A 22,052-nucleotide genomic window follows, 5' to 3' on the forward strand; every position below is an offset into this window, starting at 1 on the left:
ATCTTATGTCTCAGGATAGCGAGCGCAGTAGAATACCAAACAATACTTTATAATTCAAGGTGTTGTATGGTATTTCAACTAATTATGGGAGGTCGTATCGCTTAACATCAGGCGAACGTCAAGCTCGTGTCATCATTCAAAGCAATAACAAAAAACACAAACCGAACCCTTCCTTCAACCATGTGTACAGTTATAATTCTTGTTACGATTGGCTTTGTGATCAAATGTGTTTATTTGAGTATGTTTAGTTTAAAGTATGGCGTCGGTGGCATTTAATCATACCTTTAGTCTCTTCATATTTCAATCAGTCAGCCTGTCGCCGTCCATGGCTGAACATAGATAGACCTTCAAGTAAGTGCCAACCATCCCGATCTTGAGCAGCCTCCATCCATCCACTACCCACCGCTTTTTCCAAGTCGTCTGTCCATCGTGCAGCAGGGCGTCCTACACTACGTCTACCTAATCGCGGTCTCCAACCTATCTGTCTCTTCATATTTTAATAAAATAAGGAATAAATAAAATAGAATTTATTTCTATTACTCAAATTTAAATTAAATAATTAATCTTATACGCCTATAAAGTTTTGAGACTTAATTTAATCAATTTGTAGTTATCGCCTCTGCGGCGAGTGGCGCTGACCTCCCCTAGTTTTCTCCGCACCTCTCTTACGTGCCTGTTGCATGTAATTACCTCGACATCTTTCCATCTTATATTTGGTAAGATGGAGGGGATATCTCCTCATATTTAGATGCTGTAAAATCAATTACCTTTTATGTAAGCCAATGACTTAAGATACGTCAAGGATCAATAAACATCAATATTGTATTTTAGTACCACAATATTTTTTACGGCCATGTAATGCAATTTATTGTTGTGTTAATGGATTTTGAATATTATTTCAATAAAGACAATGTCGATAATAGTATGACAGTAAAAAATTCTCTGCGCTGCGCACCGCCGTATATGCGCCGGCCCTAAAGTGCCGTAGAATTTAAAAATCACTGCTTTTCAAATGGCTTCAGAATTTTCGAGCATACTGTTTCATCCTAAATCATGAGGCATTGAACTAAAATTAGAGATATTCACTTTACTTTGAAATAAAATGGAATATAATTTATTCCATTTGATTACTTTGAATTTCAAATAGAATTTTATATGCAAAAAACATGTACTTCTATTTTATTTTGCTTTTTGATACTATACCGTTCTGGATGTAAAATAACGTATAAAATGGTTTGTCTACAGAGGCACGGGCTTCGGTTAGTCTTTGTGGCTATAATACCGCTTATAATTTTAATTAAGGTATTATGAAATTTATTTTAATGTTAAGAAGATTATTTTTATTTTTCAGTGTACTGGCAGCGTTTATGGGCTTTGAAATGAAAAGTTCGATTTCTATGTTGGAAAACACGTTATATTCGTTTTTTCTAACACTATTTGCCCAGGAATAAATGTCCCAGAGATATTCCTTAAGTATTTTTTGTAAAAATAAATAATTTTCGAACACGCACGTCTACAACTCCAAAATCCAATGGTATACCATGCTGACTTATCCAAACACAAAATGTCGTTTCTTCATAATTTATGGCTTGCTTTAACGGTGAAGGAAACATCGTGAGGAAACCTACACACATCAGAAGTTCTCCGTAAGACTGTCTAAGGTATGAGTAGTTTGCTAACCCGCTCTAGGCCAGTGTGGTGGAGAAGGCCTAAAACCCTGTTTATAGGGGAGGCACGTGCCTAGCAGTAGGGTACTAAATAATATAGGGCTGATACTATTATAACAAATAGGTCTGACAAATATTTACGATTTTCTTAAATTTTTTGTATCCTGAAAAGTAAAACCGCTGCAATTACTTACGTGGCTTGAAATTCGCGATGTGTAAAAGTGGCACATATACAGAGAATAACTCAATATGTCACAGAATAATTGAGCAAATTCAGGCAGTGTTTAAGGGAATGGAATTAGATTAGGCTTCACGTTGGCGTCCCTTCGACCCTACTTACAGTAAACTGTTTACGGAATATGAATGAAGGTTGCGTTTGTTTTCGGACTTAGTCTTGTTGATATTGACTTTTTTATTGCATAGGCAAACGACCACGTGGTCAACTCACGTTATGTGATTTACTATATAAACATGATAACAGAAGAATCAACTAAGAGTTTTTTTTCATATGAGCACGACAAAATCAGCCCACTACACATGATAGTAACTGGAGTGGGATCCAATAGATTGTCAGCTGACGAAAGATGATTACCCCTCGGCAGTTGACACAATTATGCCGGCCTGTTTGAATCACAGTCATTAGTGACACAGTTAAGTAGGTCACTATGGCGGGGTTTAGCACTTTGTGTACGGTGATCGCTATCTATCTATAACAGGTACTTCGACATCCTTGGGCTAACCCATAATTCATATCATAGATATTAGAACTCTCTCGTTATTAGAATATGTAGTTGACCCCACACAGTACTAATTATAATAATTATGAGCTAAAATATTATGTTTAAATAATGACTTGAAATATACAAGAAAAAAAAAGAGAACTAACCTTCGAGGAAATTAACATGTTTATAGATATTCAAGGGAATAATGATTTATTATCTATGACTCGAAAGAAATCTTCTGTCTTATTAATACAATTAGCAAGCTGTCCCATCAGGCGTAGGTAAAGAGGGCAAGGATGGTCGGTGCCCTCTAGAAAATGGCTCGCATTTAAGTAAGTAAGTAATAATAATATCAGCTCTGTATTATATACTATCCCATTGCTGGGCTCGGGCCGATCCTACTACTGAGAGGGATTAGACCTTAGTTTACCATGTTGGCCTAGTGGGAGTTTGTAGACTTCATGCACCCTCAAAATTCCCATAGAGAACTTCTCAGGTATGCAGGTTGCCTCACGATGGTTTTCTTCACCGTTAAAGCAAGTGATAATTCCCAAAGAATACACACATAATTTTTTAGAAAAGTCAGAGAATGCCCTTGGGATTTGAACCTACGAACATTAGTCTCGGCATCCCGTTCCACGCCCAACTAGGCTATTACCGCTCTTTAAAGTAAGATTTCGCAAAATATTTTGCAATGCCCTGAAGCCATATCCAAATCCAATGTCTGGTGTGTTCGTAATTTTGCTAAAGCAAATATTGTATTTAAACTTTTTCAATCATACGTCGAGATTACTCAGAAATCCAATGTGTTCAATATTTTGATCGCGAATCATGTAAAACTCTTTAAAACTTCGATTAATTGTAAGGATGTCTGTTGTTGATGAAGTTTTAATGGTTTTTGGGGTAAATATGATAAAGAATCTGTGGCGTAGGGTCCATATAACCCGAGTCCTGCCGGCTTACCTTTATGTAGAATCTAATTATCATTAGAACGATTATAGACCGCATTTATGCATATAAGTAACTGTATGTTGTGTCGGGTTCTCTTTCGAAAAATTTCAACTTTCGCTACTATAAAGAATAGTTTAATTGTAATGAAAAAAGCGACGATAGCCTAGTTGGGTATGGAACGGTCTGCCGAGACGAATGTCCGCAGGTTCAAATCCCAAGGGCACACACCTCTAACTTTTCTAAAAAATCATGTGTGTATTCTTTGTGAATTTATCGTTCGCTTTAACGTTGAAGGAAAACATCGTGAGGAAACCTGCATATGTGAGAAGTTTCTCTATAGGAATTTCGAAGGTGTGTGAAGTCTACCAATCCGCACTTGGCCAGCGTGGTGGACTAAGGCCTAATCCCTCTCAGTAGAAGAGGAGGCCCGTGCTCAGCAGTGGGCAAGTATCTAATATAGGGCTGATATTATTATGAAAAAAGCTTGGCGGAATGTATGTGAAGAACTAGATGTTGAAAATAATAACCTTCAATTCAGTTTCTTTCGATATTAAAATATTTTGTATTGTCTCATGAAAGAACTGCTTTAAAATTAAAACAACATTAATTTATTAAAATAATAAATTAATGTTGTTAGTGGTAAATGCTGTGTTCACCTATTAGTAGCACACATATCAGATGCTGTACCTTATAGTTTTTTATAATATTGATTGATGTAATATGTAGTGCTGTTGGTGTACCTTATTACAAATAAATAAATAAATAAAATAACAAAGGATTTTCATTCCTTCTACAGACTCCTGAGAGCTAAATTTTCATTAATCTGTTCGCTGTTTCAATCGACACAGACATTACTCTATTTGTGAATATTGAAATTGTTCAGAAGACCTTTGCTGTGAATATATAAGTATTTAGGAAAGGTCGTAACACGCGAATGTATATTTAGGTTAAAAAAATATTAAGAGTTATTATTCGATATTCATTTAAAAAAATAAATGTGTTTATCTAAGTTCCCTGCGGACTCCAAAAGGGCTGGAGCGATTTCAGTAAATTTTTTAGTTTAGTACCAAATTAGCCTAACTGGTGATTAAGTTTGTTAGCAATCAACAAAAGTCAGCACCTGATTATAGATAATAATTTAATTAGTCTTACCCGTGTCAAGCCGAAGCGGGTCGGTAATAACCATATATTTTCTTTTAAGCCCATTTTCTGTATATTTTGATAAAAATCAAGGCTGCGACAGGCAGTACTGCGACATGATTCACAATTTCCCACTAACAGTCTTACCATTACCCAAAATTAATAACCTTGACATTGCACTCCGTTCATAATCAATTGTAAGATTTTCTATAATATCCAATTATTATAATGGATACAATATCTTCGTAACTGCAATACAACCCATACTCACGCTTGGACAAAGAAATAGACAAATCAGTGGTACATACACCGAGAATCCTAATTAAGAAAATACATTTTACTTTCTAAACATTATATATCTAAGAAAGCATCTATTATTATATTAGGCATATAACACGCAAGACGATTAAACTTTCAACTTCCATCATACTGTTTGAACGTTATGTAAATGAGTGTTCTGAGTGAATCCCTCTCAATCTCCTTAAAGGTTTCCAGTTTATAGAACGAACAGAATGGTAACAAGTTATATAAAAGCTAAATTACTAATTAGAGTTGTAGTTGTTTTATATTTTGTTTCCTTTATCGTCTTTCGTTTGAGACAGAAATATAACACTGATTTATTTAACTGATTGAAAAGGTCTTGTAAAAGACGTTTATGAATAAACGTAATTAGAAATATTGGCGAATAATTTAACTAGCATGAGCTATAGACTTACTGGGTAGGCACCAAGCAGCAGTGTATGCACTGTTGAATTCCGATTTGAAGGTCATTGAAGCTAGTATAATTACTGGGCATTATGAGACACAACATCTTACGACTCAGGATGACGAGCGTAGAGGAACGTCATGCAGTACATTGTAATTCAAAGTTTTGTATGGTGTTGCTATTGTTTATGGTATTGCTTACCGTCAGGCGAGCGGCATGCTCGTCTCGTCATTTCACGGCAGTATAAAACTATTAGTAAGCATAATGAGTGTTTATAAACGAGTAGATTTTCTAGCGCTGAATAAATATTATTTTGTCACAATAGATAACTATAAAATCACAATACCTAATCAAATGCGATTACAACTACAATCTATTTTATTAATAAAAATATTTTTTGTTGCCGTGCTTAGCTCGCATAAATAAATATTGCTTGTATTTTTACTGTTTATTTTTTATTATTTTGTATGAAGAAGTCATAATAACGAATAAAATAAGGGACTTATCCTTTTTGGTTGTACATATTCCAAGAGGACGGAGTCTCGGGTATTATTCGAGAACATGTTTCAGTTTTTTATCTACAATAATAATTTCTATTGTATGCTTCATATTCATTATGTTTTGTTAAGTAATGTCATTGCTTTCCAACGTTACAATTTTTTCGCTTCATTTAATCATCGTTCTTTTATTTTCATTTATTTAAAAATAGATTCGATCAGAGACAATCATTGAATGCAATGAAAACCTATTTAAAACCGTAATAATGACAAAATATAGTTTTATTTTCTACTAGCTTCCGCTCGCAGCTTCGCCCGCGTGGATTTCGGACTTCAAAAATAGAGCCGGTCGCGAACGTTCGAGAATGTTCGTTTTACGAAGCTACTCGCTAGGTGATTCGCTAGCCTCTAGGTGCCAAGCAAGCCGCCTGCCTGTGCGTTCGCGACATTATATATATACAAAAATAATCCTTATAGCATGATTCAGTATTCACGCATGATGGCTTATTATTAACGTATTTCATGTATAACTTTGGTGTTTCTATACCGATTTCTATGATTCTTTTTTATGGAATCTTTAATAATGTTAACTTTCTAAATTAGGCATTACTGAGAGTGTTATAAACGTAAGAGTAGACAAATATAATGAGAAAGCTTCGAACTGCTAAGCTATCGGGAGTTACACGTGTTATTGTGAGTCAACCATAAAAGATAGACATATGCTGTCGTGGGATATTTTTTACATAATTTTAAAGAGAACATTTCCGTCATACATGATTTCTGTGTAGCTTTAACCATTAAGGTTGCACACGCGACGGAAGCTTAAAAAATGGAGTAACTTCTCCCGTTTTCCCAACATTTCCCTTCACTGCTCTGCTCCTATTAATTGTAGCGTGATAAAAAGTATACTATAACCAGCACAGGAGTATGACAAATAATTGTACCAAGTTTCGTTAAAATCCGTCGAGTAGTTTTTGTTTCTATAACGGTTATACAGACAGACAGACAGACAGACAGACAAAAATTTTACTAATTGCATTTTTGGCATCAGTATCGATCCCTAATCACCCCCTGATAGTTATTTTGGAAATATATTTCATGTACAGAATTGACCTCTCTACAGATTTATTATAAGTATAGATTAGCTAAAGCGCGATATTTTTCCGTTTCCCCATTTTATATTAAGAAGTGTTTGGAGCAATATTTTTGAAAGTCATCTTTCATAACAATCATTGCATTAACAATGTTTGTACGTAATGAACGAACAACGAGAAAAGTTTTTCGTTCAAAATATTCAAAGCGGAAGACGAATCATTCTAATTTGAATGAAAGAAACGTTTACAATTAATGTTAGCTTAGCTCACTGTTTGAGTAGCGCCAAAAACTTTAGTATAAATTGCAATGGCGGCTTTAGCCGGAGTGGGGCCCCGAGTGGGGGAAAAAAAGGTTCCCGATTTCAACAATATCATTAGGTATAAATGCTTTGGTGATCAGGGACTCGATTAAGGCGACGCGCGACGCCCCGAGCAGCATCCCGGTTCTCTCCCCTCGTAAGGCCTCCACTGATAATTTACATTTGGGCCTTGAAAACGCTCTCATGTAAAACTGTGTTAGCTTTGACTAAAATGGAAGCCATACTTATAAACATATATCTAAATGACGACAACAATTTGAACTCATATAACTTCTAGTGAGATAATCGTCTCTTTTTAGACATGTCTGCTGCAATTCAGTTAAAAGAATAAATCTGTCTACATAGAGCGAGGGAACAACATCAGACATCTTGTCTTTTTTTTATTTATTTTTTTATACGGCATATTATTCAAAGCCGTACGCATGTTAGTAAATGTAAAGTAGGATACTTCTTTATTAATTTACTAGTTTTCGTTCGCGGCTTTAACAGCATGAAAGTGTTTTTGGGGCATAATAGGCCCGCTATATATTTTCTGCTCTGACTGCCTCGGTGGCGTAGTTTTACTGCATGCGCATTACGATAGCGCTCTGAGGTCATAGGTTCGAATCCCGGGTCGGGCAAAGCGATATGTGAGATTTTCTGCTCAGTATCAGCCCGGAGTATGAAATTTGTGCCCGATATGGCGATAGGCTCGCTCCCTATCACATCATGGGACAGAACACACTTGGCGAAAAGTGGAAACCCTGGTTGCGCCTCTGCATACCACTTCGGGGATAAACGCGTGATGGTGTGTGCGTGTGTGTATATATTTTCTTGGCACAAAAAGTAGCCTATGTTCTTTCCAGGGTCTTAAACTATCTCCATGCAAAAATTCCTCGAAATCCGTTTCGTAGTTTTTGAATTTATCGCGTTCAAACAGACGCGAAGTACTTTGTTTTATATGTTTAAATGCAATCCGATACTGAGCATAAACAAGCTAAGATTTTGTATTTGTTTTCATTAATTCTTAGTTTTAATTGGAGCGAGTTTTGATTAACTTGCTTTTCAGATTTATTATTTAAATAAATAAAGTATTCACATTTCGCAAAGTTATTTTGAAAATAAAGTATACTCAAGTGTTGCTCGCGGCTCCATCCACGTGAAATACTTTTCTCAAATAAAACTCACTGTAATCTTTAATTTAAATGATCCTTTACCAATTATTATTAAGTTACTTTACTATAAACTAGTATTTATCTCGGAAACAGAACTTTACCCAGATCGAATCGCGAGCAATTGAATGATACGATATATCCTTAATGGTTTATGACACCAATGCTCTATAAACCCTATGGACAATGCAAAATTGTTCCACAGTATACATGATCTCTATACACGTAGCATTAAGGCTTAGTTAATGCAACACATCCCACCTCTCGGATAATATGGGGTTGAGAGCTTCAAGTCGCCTGAACAAAGGGCGTAGTTCAACGGTAATTAATCGGACATGAAACACTTCGATAAGAAATTGTACACTAAAATCCAGAGAATATTATTAATAAATATTGGTTTCTTGATTTCTGAGGCTGATATTTTCAAAAAACAAGACTCGATGCCGATTGGACCAGACCTCAATTTTCGTAGCTCGTAAAAACAACGCCACCGAATTCCACAAAGGGAAAACCAGAGTAAATTCCATCAAAGGACTGAAGATTATTACTCAACAGACGAGTATGAGCCATGAACATGGGCAACCATGCGAGACTCAAAGACGTAAGAGCTCTCGACGGGCCTTATTGCCATTTTCATTATGTGTTAAACATTTTCGAGATAGAATTGTCGAAAAGGTGAAAATGACAGGTTAATTTTATCTATTATTACATTTTTTTACAGAGAACAGAATATTACTTTATGACTATTATTATTTATTTACACACGTTGTACACATCACTGTATAAAGACGGACTGAATGCCTAAGGCTTTTTCTACCACTCTACTTTTGAGCAATGCAGATATGAAACAGTATAGATAGGTGTAATAAATAATAATATGATAAAATATGAAAAACAAAAACCTAAAAATAATATAGCATAAATATAAAAAAAGGTGAGTTATAATGTTATATCCTATTTAAGCATATTGCGCGCATGGAGTGTGAGATTTGGCATAATTTATGTTCATAATATAGAGAAGTAGTACAAAAGAAATTCAATAAAGTTTAAATTTAGAATTTTAATGAATTGCGCTCGAATTTTGACCACTAGATTTCCGTTATAAAGTTACTAAGTCAATTAGGCCATCAGGAAATATTAGTATCACCTGTGATGTTCCCGTGAAATGCCGAATTCTGGAATATAATATCACATATATCTTTTTTCTTGAAAAAAAAAACGCGTGATTTAGCGGCCCGGTCTATTAGGATGCCACATATAATTCAAATAAATTGCGTTAATTTTGCTCTCAGGTTATGCGTGATTAACTAACAAATAAAATTCTGATTTTTTTTCAAGTTTGATGTGCCTTTAAGACAACTAATGGACTTGCAATTATTCTTCTAGTTCCTCCAGTTCCACCCCAATTCTCATCTTCCATATCATATTAGAAAGTACAGAGTGAAAATTCATATAAAATTCACATCCGTTATTCTAGGTTTATCAAAGTCTGGAGCAAATTTGCTCATGCCAATCTGCCTTACTAGTGTACAGAAAAATGCACTCTGCTTTCCATGCATTTTGTATGAGCCGTGTAATGTATTTCGCGCTTGTTTTGTTGTGTATTCTGTTATATTTTGGCCATAGTGCGTCAGTCAAAATGTCACATATATTCACGCCTTTTATCTCCAATGAGGTCGGCAGAACTGGTGAAACTGAGTAGAAAAACCTATTATCACTTTGCCCGAACTGTGATCGAACCCCAGACCTCAGCTCTTCAGTTAAAATATCATCAACCTATAAGTACTATGAGAGATGGAACTTGTAAATACATACACCCACATTCACAAACAATACTATGAGAACGCACAGTGCGCCCGAACGCAGTGTTTGCAGAAACATGGTTTCCTTGAGCTTTGTTTATCTGACAGCCAACTGAAGGAAAGTTGTACGTCAATATTAGTCAATCACAACCCCCATTTTCCTAAGCATTGCGAAGGCAATGACGCTAAAAGCACTGCGAAAGACTAATTATCACAGCATTGATCCGTACTGGGCTAATTTAGTGAACAGGAACCTTAGCAACAGACTTGATATTGTATTGCTCTGTAATTAGCGAAATAATGTTTATAAATACGGGTGTCATTTGATATATCGACGGTGGTTTATTCAGGTCGGTAATCGAAAATTTAATTTCACTATTTGTATGTACGGAAAAATATTAAATGACATTCTTGATTTTGCTCGAAGCTTCGCGAGCATAAACGTTCTTTTATTTTAATTGTAGCCTGGATTGTTATTTTCGAAGTCAACTGTATTTTACCTCTTAATGGACATGTTTCATCGGATCAGCCGTTTAGCATATTATCCTTGATGTGTTAAATACACAACGTCGCACTATCAGACTATTAATTTGTATGGAACTTTCATCATCATCAACAACCATATAAAGTCCACCGCTAAACATAAGCGTCTCATAAAGATTTCCAGCGGACGTGTCGAAAGAAAACTTAAAAAAATAAACCGTATAAAACTTTATATAGACAAAATATGAACATACTTTAGTAAAAATATTTTCGTGAATTTCAACCTTTTGTACATTAACATCGGCATATCGATACCCCCGAAGACCCTTCAACTACATCATTCATTCGTATATTTACAGACATCTGCCACTCGAGCATTCGTTTACGCGTTACGCTTTGGCTTACACTGTACAGTTTCCCATCTCAGTACCTACGGCGGCTCTTTGTATCACAATGGTTTCAGACAGCCTGTTTACGTTTGTTACGACTACCAAATTCGGAAAATGAAGTATCTACATTTTGCTGTGTGATGTCTTATTATCCCTATGTGTAGTTAGGGGATCTTATTCCGTCTACCAGAGCATATGCTCTGGTAGACGGACGGAACGGATATCCGTCTCTTTCCAATTAGGTACAGGCGTTTTAATCGAAATATAGCTTTGATAGACGCGTAGGTAAATAGGGATGTTTTGGACTCTTACCTATTTGACCATCAAAGTTGTTTTTCGAATAGAACGCCCATAATTGGAAAGAGACTGATATTTTATTTATTTATATATGTCCCCGTAGACAGAATAGAGCATACTGACTGTTTTTAAAAAGTCAATCATTTTCATATGTACTATTGTAAGTGACTGTTTCGTTGGCGGAGTTGTATTGGGTCTCCAGTACGGGTGATCAATTAACTATTCCAAATTCTAACTAATTAATATTGATTAATTAAGCAACGTTTATAAAGCAAGGAGTTGACAGCGACGCGTTTGCGCACTATTGCACTGGCGTCTATTTGAGCAGTATCGAAGCAAGCAGAATCACATATATTGCGTGGTGGTATTCGTTTCTAATGGAAGCAGTTTCATAGTTAATATATAGCAAATTAATCTGAATCTATTCTATTGACCCTTCGATTCTCCTTCTTTCAGTCCAGTCCAAAATTTAGAGACCATAAAAAAGTAATTTAAAAATTACAACGGCTACTACGTACTAAAATACAGATAAATCAAACTCGTTTACAACCAAACATTAACGGAACAATGTACGTAAATAATTAACAAACTTTCTAAGACTTTTATGCTTCGCAATAATGAGATTACGGTCCAAAGATTAGTTTGTGAAAGAATAACAATGAGCAGTTTTACGCATCTATAAACGTCTTTGTATTTTTAATAAGTTGAAGAATAGGTAATTATCACCTTTAATTAGTATTATTGTATTGTAGTTTTAAGAATAGCAACTTAAAGTCCCAGACATATATTATCGGTTGTTGCAGATATGCACAAAATAGTAGTAATGAGTCGTCAATATTCAAAATCTGAATAGCAGATTTTTTATATTTAAGCTGTCCTAAAGTGGTTTTAACTAAATTGTTAAACCAAGCAACTGTCACCTTATCGTCAGTAATTAAATATTAGTTGCTGCCATTTTGTGTCTTATATGTACAACAATAATTGTTAATCTTTCCAAGGTCTCTCATAATTTCTTGCTAGTACTTCTCAGCTTAGAATTCTAAAGAATGTACCTTTGACGAACATTTAAGTATTGAAATTTATAATTAAGGTCATCTACACGTATTTAACATGATTTTAACATTTGGTACATCTATTGACAAGAATTCTTCCGCTTGAAGGATTTAAAATGGAAGTTACCGACGGCAAATCCAGAGGTGGGGGGTCATTGGGGCCATAACACCACCACCCTCCCTCCTCCAGCCCTCCTGAATGAATGATTATTATTATTTAATAAAATAAATATTTTCTATAATAGTATACACACGAGAATGACTAGACGTCGACTATATGACTTCCAAATTGGACCCGCTCTTGGAAGTTATACATAAATGAGCAAGGATAGAGAAAACCGGTGGTTATTTCAATACCTTATACTGACACGATATCGATTAAAGTAAATTGAGTGGTTTTAAATATCAATGACATGTCATTACATCACACGTTCGATATAATTAGTAACCGACACTGCAATAGTTATAAATTATGTGTTGCACGTAAATATATCACTGCAAATTGACAGCAATGTCTTTATACAGGCACGAGTGGTACTTATAATATCGTTTTACGTAAAGAAATAAATTATATCTAGTCAACTAGGACTGAGATCAATTATTTCAAGAAAACGATTATTTGAAACAATCGATTCTTGATCGATTTTGGATAAGACAAGTCGTTTTAGAGGAACGATTTTATGACATTGTTAAGTTTGAATTAGATTTAATAGACAAAACGAAGCTTTTACTGTCGAAGACAGGGTTTCCAGTCGAGTTACAGAAGTTACTTTTAGTGTTTATTTTCTATTCAGCTGACTAAAAGTATATCAATCATATTATCATAATAGATATTCCTAAAACTAAACTAGAATCGATTAAACGAAAATAAAATCGATTCCGTGATAGATTTTATTCCGAGAATCAAATACCTATATCCAGTTCCCACACATCATTAAACGAAGTAAATAAGCATATATTAAAAAATAAAGCTCACTTTGTAAACGTCGCAAAAAATAATCCCGCTCCAATTTGTTTTTTAGATTGAAAAGATCAACAAACGAAACATGATGAACGAAACGAGTCGGGGGCGTATTTGCGCGACGAAAAATACGTAAAATGCGATTCCGTTGACTTAGATAACTGTTGCGAACTCTGCCTACGCGTTTGAAATTCGAATACTTATGCATAGTATTTTATTTTACGTTTGTTTTTATTTGAAAAGAGACCTTATCGCCTTGATTTAACATTATAAACATAGAATCTTGACGAATCATGAATTTCCGAATCAAGGTGTATTGTTTAACGGTACAAAATAGAAAAAATCGTACTAATTTGCACGACAAAATATCCTTCGAAACATCACCTAGATCTATAATTATTATCACTGGGAGTTATTATACACTGTGAGTTTATAACTGAAATTATTAACAGTGCATAAATTGCCGATCCAATAATAAATGAATCGAAGAGTACTCCGCGGCAGTCGCTTAAGTGACCTTTTAATATACTTTTAAAAATTAACAAAGCTTTTAACTGCGTACTCCCTCTGTGCTACATATAAACAAGATCCCTTTGTAATGTACGCTTTTCATAAACTGATTATTTCTTATTTTACAATACGCTTGTTCGACCTGGACTCCAAATTTTTGTCCAGGCAATAACAAACTGTAAACAAGTTATAATCAAGTTCAATTCAGTAACTTTTCTATCGCTGTTGTAGCGACAAAATTATTACAAGTTAGTTTATATTGCTAACTTATCTCGTTAAGAATAAAAAATAAACTTAACAGAGACTGCTGCACCTTACTGGGGCCCTGTTTGTTCGTACAATGAAATTATTTTAAGACTCCCTTTGTATTTTACATTTACTTTCATCACGCATGACATAATAAGGCTTTCAAAGAAAAATGCAAAAATGTAATAAGATAAAATTTTATGATAAAATTGTGGAACATTCTTCGTGCGTGGGGCTTGCAATAACAATTTCCACGTACGTTTCCACACAAATTTAAATTAGGTTTTTGAGGCTTGCCAAACAGCACTAGGCGTAGTGGACTAAGGCCTAATCGCTCTCAGTAGGTAGTAAAGGTCTGGCAGTGGTATAGTATATATTAGGGCTGATATTATTATTATTATAAATTGGGTTTTAAAAAGCGACGATAGCCTAGTTTGATGTGGAACGGACTGCCAAGACGAATGTCCGCAGGTTCAAATCCCAAGGGCACACACCTCTGACTTTTCTAAAAAAAAATCATGCGTATTCTTTGTGAATTTATCGTTCGCTTTAACGGTGAAGGAAAACATCGTGAGGAAACCTGCACATCTGAGAAGTTCTCTATAGGAATTTCCAAGGTGTGTGAAGTCTACCAATCCGCACTAGGCCAGCGTGGTGGACTAAGGCCTAATCCCTCTCAGTAGTAGAGGAGGCCCATGCTCAGCAGTGGGCAAGTATATAATACAGGGCTGCTGATATTATATTATATTATTAAATTGGGTTTTGAAGTTATTTTTGCGAGCATGCGACGTGCTACAGAAGCTATGCAACGTTGCAGCCATCGTTTCTACAGAATGAGTGGCTTGACCTGATAGTGTCAGAAATCTAAAACAAATAGCTTGTTGTTACGTTTCATAATCAGGTCAACTGGGTTTCTAGAAAAAAGTACCTACCTAGAAATAAATTCTTTATATAGTGAGGACAAAATATTGGATTCGCTGATATCTCTCATAGATCCTTCATAAAATCCTCGGCCTGTTTCAAATCCGTGGTACATAAACCAAGTTATGAATTATAGGCCCATAAATCAAACTATTTGCTCAGCCTTGATACCTAAATCAATAAAACCGAACGGAAAGACCCAACCCTTCCGATTTACGTAGACGCTATCTATTAAGTTATCCCTAAATTCTGCCAGTATATAATATAAGATAATACCTTACAACCCTTACAATTAGTTTCGCGTCGGTAAACGTTGATCTTAAAGGTTGGCGGCAAAATAATTTTGAGGTTATATAATTCGTGCTTTCCAAATCGTGTTATTGGGTGCGTTTAAAATATTATATTTGGAACCTTAGATCATTTACTTGGGAATATTGGAGTATTATTCATCTTTTTTTTTTATTGTCTATGCTGCGTCGAAATCTGTTTGTTAAATTACGTTCTCTAGTCGGGCAGCTAAAATTTTGTAAAGGTTTCCATTTGAAAATCATGTCTGACTTCTTCGGTAGTCGGTACCGGTGTTTGTGGTCGTTATTGCGACTATACGCTCTAAGCTAAGGCATGACTGAGTTATTTGGGCGTGTTGTATTTGTGTTGGCATTACCTTATGTCGATAATGGTAGTTAGAACCTAAAGAGTCCCCTAAGGCCCTTGAGGTCCTCCTTAGAATCTGGCACTTCGATCTCACTTCGAGCATGCCCTACCCTTAAACCCAGTATTGCTTTAAGCATTAAAAATGTTTTTTTAAATACGAAATGGCGAAAACTTCTTTTTCTACAAGGTGAACAGTATGAAATAATTTCACGGTTACTAAATATTTTTTAAATATAACTAATTCGTGTTTACATACATAGCCAGGGTATTAGGGAAAGTGACTCGTATTATACTATAGTAATATTTGTGACTTGCAATAAAATAATAACCAAGTAATATACGTTTTATACGTAAAGACATGAAACAGAAATAAACAGTGTTAGTTTAAACGATGTTCTTAATTTAAAAGTGGATAATAGACAAAACAAAAATGTGGAATCCAAACTCAGACGGCAGGCAGATGGAGAAAAGGGTCGTTGTGGGAAGAGTTCGGCCTACTTGGGCAAGAAACCTCCCTGACGCCAGAGACGACGATGATAAAAATGATCAGGAAGGAGTGATGCCTCACAGCGAACCTCCTTCTCCCACTGAACCGTGGGGACAGCAAGCAAAACAAGAAGACAAATATGACGCATTCGGCAAAGTGAGTATTAAACCTTTTTATTAGTACCTACCTTAAAATTCAAAAATATATATTACATACCAATCAAAATTACTAATAAACATGATATTATTAGCAAAAATGTTAAAAAACGTATTTTTAAAAGCACATATACATAGTAATGACGGAATATTATATTAACTACAGATACCTTGCCCCGGTAAGCGCATAAAATAAAGACGCGACATAATGATCCACAGATGATGCTTTTACATGTTTTCCATATACCTACCTAGTTTTATACATAAAACTAATTTACTTCCACACAGACGTGTCAGTTGGGTCCGCACGTAATAAGAGGCGGGCTATAACAGGAGCTAGACGAACTTCAAAGGCTTCCAAAGGCTTGCTTTAATAAGACCAGCACGCTAACAGAACAGCTATACTTAAAGTAGGACTGATAGCTAGGCTGAATACGTATTTCCTTAGTTTGTTGTTAGAAAATATAGATTATTGTTTGTTGTCGTCACAAAAAAAAAATACCAGATCGCATGATTCTTTTTTTAAATATATTGTGTAGTATTGTACCAACTTCAGCCAATACGGATAAACTTCAGCTGTGTGAGGGGTTTGATAATAAAATTATTAAAAAATAGCGCATAATATTGATTATTCGATAAATTTACTTATATTTTTTGTGTAGATTAACTCAAGATATGAATACAAATGTAAATTAAATACTTAACACGTAGGTACTAGTATCCTACGAAAGTCTTTCTTGGAATACCTATGGAAAACTCGTATCATTTGTGTAGTCACGGCCTTTCTTTGACTTTCCAATTCCAAAATATTTTTTTTAGAAGCTTTGTAAGGTTTACTTGTTACTTTTATGGAATATCAAAATATTAAAATAGTTGATATCTTTAGTGACGTGATTTGTAATTATACAAATGATGTCATCCCTCAGAAATATCTAGGTAAATTAAAAAAAAAAAACCATTGTTGCTTAGCAAGCAATGTATTTGAATTCCATTTTGAATCGGAGGGTTTCGACAACTTTATAACGGAAAAAACAGAATCCCGGGAAACTCATGATATAATATAAAATACACAGATACATTTAATTTCCATATCAATATTTAGGTATAATATATTATGCGTCACTAAAAGCGTTTATCGTGAAGGTACTGACTATATTTAATTCTAATGTGCGATACAGACATTTGACTACCAATCACTTAATTACAATTACTTATACTATAAATATAGAATTTATAGATGTTTTATATGAAAATTTGCATATTACGCCAATTTACATAGAAAAGTAGAGTATTAATTGCCTTAATTAATCTATTAAATAAATTATTTGGAAGCATTTTATATTAGCGCATAAATTATTTAGAACTAAATTATATCTTATCAATAACAAAATATTTAATAATGTATAAGCTATTACATTTGCTAATATTTGTTTCTTAATTTTATTGGAGCCATGTTTGTTCTGTTCAACAAATGTACGGAAGCATAAATTGCCGTTTACAGGTTATGCTGCTAGGCGACAGCGGCGTCGGGAAGACGTGCATGTTAGTGCGCTTCCGGGACGGCACGTTCCTGGCGGGAAACTACATATCCACCGTCGGCATCGACTTCCGGGTATAAAATCACATTGCCTACACGTGTGGCTGAGAGATTTTCAAATTCTCTATGACCAAATTAGATGTTATGGTTAGATAAATCGGATCCATATTTTAAATACTATTTAGTTGATACATTTTGGTATTACGCATTTCTAAAAGATTATGTCCAAAAACCACTCAAAAACCAAACAATTGTTTTGTAATAAAAAATGTAATTTATCTCACAACATTAATAATAAGTGAAGCATTCCATTGAAACCTCATTTATAATCAGATCATGTCCGTCATACAGAAATAAAAGCAACTTTACATTAACAGTTCGCAACAATATACTATCGATACAAAGAATACTTCGTATAAACCGGCTCCCCGATAATAAGCAAAAAGTTTATAGTGCCAATATTATTTTAATTCCTGGCAGAAAAAAAGGTAATTAATGGCAGCCAAGGGTTCCAAGTTCAAATGGGCCACTCACAAGCTGCACGCAGCCGGTACGCCTCGCCGCCATTGGTGTTCGAAGTTTGGCGCGCTTTTTCCGTATCCGCCCCTCGTCATGACAGCTGTGATTGAATCGGTCGCTCGGCTGAGTGATTTATTGTTGTGAAGGTCCTCGATTTTTTATTGTTCTCTTTTTGCAGTTTGATTTATGGCATCTGTCCTCGGCGAAGTTACAAAGACGATTCAATAATAATCAGTGGTTTACCTTTATTAGTTTAAATTTATTACTTTATGTAGATATCTACCTATCTGTAGCTTTTAGGTATAAGCCCTAAGTACGGGTACAGGTATTTATATATTTTGTTATTTGTACTAAATATCTCCAATCGTTTATTAGGTATAATGTAGTATGTACCTAATATAGCCTAATAATATAAAAAAATATTATAATAGGATTTAATTTGTAGGTAGGTACCGACTTATAAGTTATAACTTACAAGTAAGAAATGTATAATTATACAATGGCATATTTTTATAATGTTTATAATAGCGCATCTATGATATTACAGTGATATTAATCAACTTTATAATTATGAATGATATATTTAACTTTTACTAATTTGTTGTTAAATTAATACAGCTAGCGCCATCTGTCCACAGAACAAAATAGTCACAGTAGACGGCATCAAGGTAAAGTTACAGATTTGGGACACGGCCGGCCAAGAGCGCTTCCGTAGCGTCACCCATGCATATTACAGAGATGCACATGGTAAGTAAATACGATTAAGTATAAAAGTTCCTAATATTATTTAAATAAAGGTCCTTTTATATACTTGATGTTATATTGATCGAATTTATTCACGTTTAGTTTCACAATGAGCAAAGTTGTGACAGTCAGCGCCATCTGTTATTTAGTATTCGAACCAAACACAGCTGCTAAGATTATTTATTTTGTTTACAATTGGTACAAGGAAAATAATGATTAATACAATAGTAATATGAATACTTGACTATTTATAACGTTGTATTTTAAGGTTACGTAACGTGTTTCGTTCTATACAACACGTAAGTAAATATTATAATTTACATTCCAGTCTAAATCTGTAAAGTATGTACTTACCAAAATTAATAGTTAATAAAAAATACTTAGGTACTTATATTTTTTCGCAGGGAATATTTTTTTTAATTCTATTAAACTTCTAATAACCTACGAAAATATTGGCAAGAAATAGTTAGGTAATGAACTAAAAATACTTTTTAAATTCTCATAATTAATAAACATCTTTTATGCTTTACTTTGTGTTTATCCTGGACTCTCACGATGAACAGTATCTCTAGTTATCATTACCCAAGATAAAAATAATAGTTTCTAATAGATAAAGCAACGAGAATGCAGTCGACACTTACCTACGCTAAGTACTCATTCTTAGAAGTTCTGTCTAGTTCTCCAGCGTAAGAACTAAACAGGCTCGACAAATAGCTAGTCAATATTTAAACGTCCTATCTTATTTTTTACTTATTTACGAAAAAAATCATTAAACATTTTCATGTTGGTAAAAATTATAAAAGACAAAGTTGTTTTCCACCTTTATTTCCTTTCGAGATTATTGCAAATTTTTACTGAAAAAAAAAACACAGAACTGTTACATATATTTAAATTTATGTAAAGAATATAATAGACCTCGAAATGGTAAGCCACCGGTATGTGGGCACACATAGTTTTTAAAATAGAAAATTTAAGTATGGACTCAGCTATTTTCGGTGTATTATAATATGGAACCACCAACACATTTAGGTACTTCAGAACACATACTACAGTTTGTCTGTAATAGTATCTTTTGTTTATTTTTTTTTTTATCCAGAGTTTACTTTTCAACAGCCTACGAGAAAATTAGTAATGTATTATAGCAGTAGGTATATTATATTTTTATCTAGTATTAATAAATAATTATCAATAAGCAATATAAATATACATGGATAATACGTAGGTACTGGATCGTCTTTAATTTTTTTTAATGAAAATACCTTTACTTCCAGAAAAATGACATAGAATTATCTGACTATAATATTATATATCGGGAAAGGTTTAGCCACTGATTCCCACAGTGGTACTGGTGGCTCCCCAGAGGTCCACGGGAGACTTGACGGGAGTCTCCTTTGGCAAAACAAAAAAAATGGTGGTCCACAATTCGTAAGCGGGAGTGCACGAAAGTTTATCTGATTTTAAAGTAAAGTACTAAAATGTTGGCGGGACTTCACCTATCAATGTTGGCAGATGAAATCGATGGGAGTTGTAAAAGGCACGGTGACTTGAGGTTATCGTTGTTGTATGTTGGCATAACCCCCGCGACGGCTAGGCGGTAGTTGTAATGCATTTTCTCGGCGAAACCTCAAAAAAACAGCACAATTTTGGAAGGGGTCCATGAGAAAATAAAGTTTGGGAACCTCTGGTTTAGTGTATATGCTTTAGGGTTGAGATTTCTTTATACCTTTTCACACTACTCTCACGGCCGAACCGGATCACGCGTGGCGTGCCGTTCGTCACTGATCTCAAAATGGGCACGCGTAACCAGTCGAAAGCTAGATCTAGAACGCGTTAATTGGAACCATTAAGTCTTTTTCGGTTTATATCAGGATAAAACCAGCGTTATGTTTTCTGTGAGATTAGTATTTGAAAATAAGCAGTTCGAACAACATGACTAATGGATTATGCCCATTATTTGGTAGGTTTGAGTTTCTATTATGTAAAATTGAAAAAATAAACGGAAGAGTCACCACCTTAGTTCTTTATATTTTACATATATATTATATATAATAATATTTATCTTATGTATTTATAATATACATATATTTATTAATTATTATTTGATATTTGAATATTTTGAATTTTCTACCTTCCTTTCATACATCTACCATGATTATCTCTGCATCACCCTAAGGTTGACTGGCATTATCTACATGCATATTGCATTAAATCCGCCTGTATACTTTTGTATATGAAGTGCTAAATAAATAAATAAATAAATAAAATTGATAGTCTGTTTGGTTAGACTGGTGCGAATCCAAAAAGACTTCGCTTAGGATATTTATGTCCGAAAGCTCTATTAGTTTGTAGTGTTTTACTGTAAGTACTTAGTAACTAAGTCCTTAGTTGCTACTCTTTTGATTAGATATGTATTTGTAGTGATTGTGGTAGCCGCGTTATTTAGTTTTCTATAAATAAACCGTAATAATGAAGCTATTCAATGACAGTATTTTTATGGAACAGCCTTTCTCTTCTTTTCTTACTTTCTACATTTAAAATTTATTATTAAAACGAAATTAAAAACTCTACTGCCTAAACGACTCTATATTTGTTTTGTGCTCAAATACTTATATGGATTAGCAGATTATGTTTAAAAATGTGTGTATCCAAAAAATAAATTATTTTTGTTTTGTGTTATCATCAGCTCTGCTGCTCCTGTATGACGTCACCAACAAGACCAGTTTCGACAACATCCGCGCATGGCTCGGCGAGATCAGGGAATATGCTCAGGATGATGTCGTTATTATGCTATTAGGTAAGAATATTGTGTAATTTATTTTATGTAGTATTTTATTTAATACTAACGATTGCTCGCGGAACTGCCCGCGTGAAAGTTTTCTTGGAAAATAGTTCCCGCTGTGATAAAAGTAGGAAACATTATTATGTCAATCTGGGATTTGTTTAAACACTTTGGGGGGGGGGGGGGATGAATTACGTATCAAATAGCGAAACCTCGTCCCTCCTTTTCGAAACACAGATATAAATACATTTTTGATAGTTGTTAAATT

At 34.4% G+C, this 22,052-nt stretch overlaps 1 protein-coding gene across 2 annotated transcripts in view; it reads left to right on the top strand.

Moving 5' to 3' along the window:
* LOC115453110 (ras-related protein Rab-37) overlaps positions 1 to 22,052 on the top strand; it is a 61,563-nt gene that overhangs the window by 37,155 nt on the left and 2,356 nt on the right. For both annotated transcript variants that reach the window (XM_030181793.2, XM_030181872.2), the window contains exons 2-5: positions 15,824 to 16,206; positions 17,707 to 17,817; positions 18,900 to 19,008; positions 21,689 to 21,799. In XM_030181793.2, the coding sequence (XP_030037653.1) occupies positions 15,994 to 16,206; positions 17,707 to 17,817; positions 18,900 to 19,008; positions 21,689 to 21,799 (544 nt within the window). In that variant the 5' untranslated portion in view covers positions 15,824 to 15,993. The remainder of the gene's footprint in view (positions 1 to 15,823; positions 16,207 to 17,706; positions 17,818 to 18,899; positions 19,009 to 21,688; positions 21,800 to 22,052) is intronic.

The sequence above is a fragment of the Manduca sexta genome, chromosome 17 (genome assembly GCF_014839805.1).
Source record: "Manduca sexta isolate Smith_Timp_Sample1 chromosome 17, JHU_Msex_v1.0, whole genome shotgun sequence".
Taxonomy (NCBI): Eukaryota; Metazoa; Arthropoda; class Insecta; order Lepidoptera; family Sphingidae; genus Manduca; species Manduca sexta.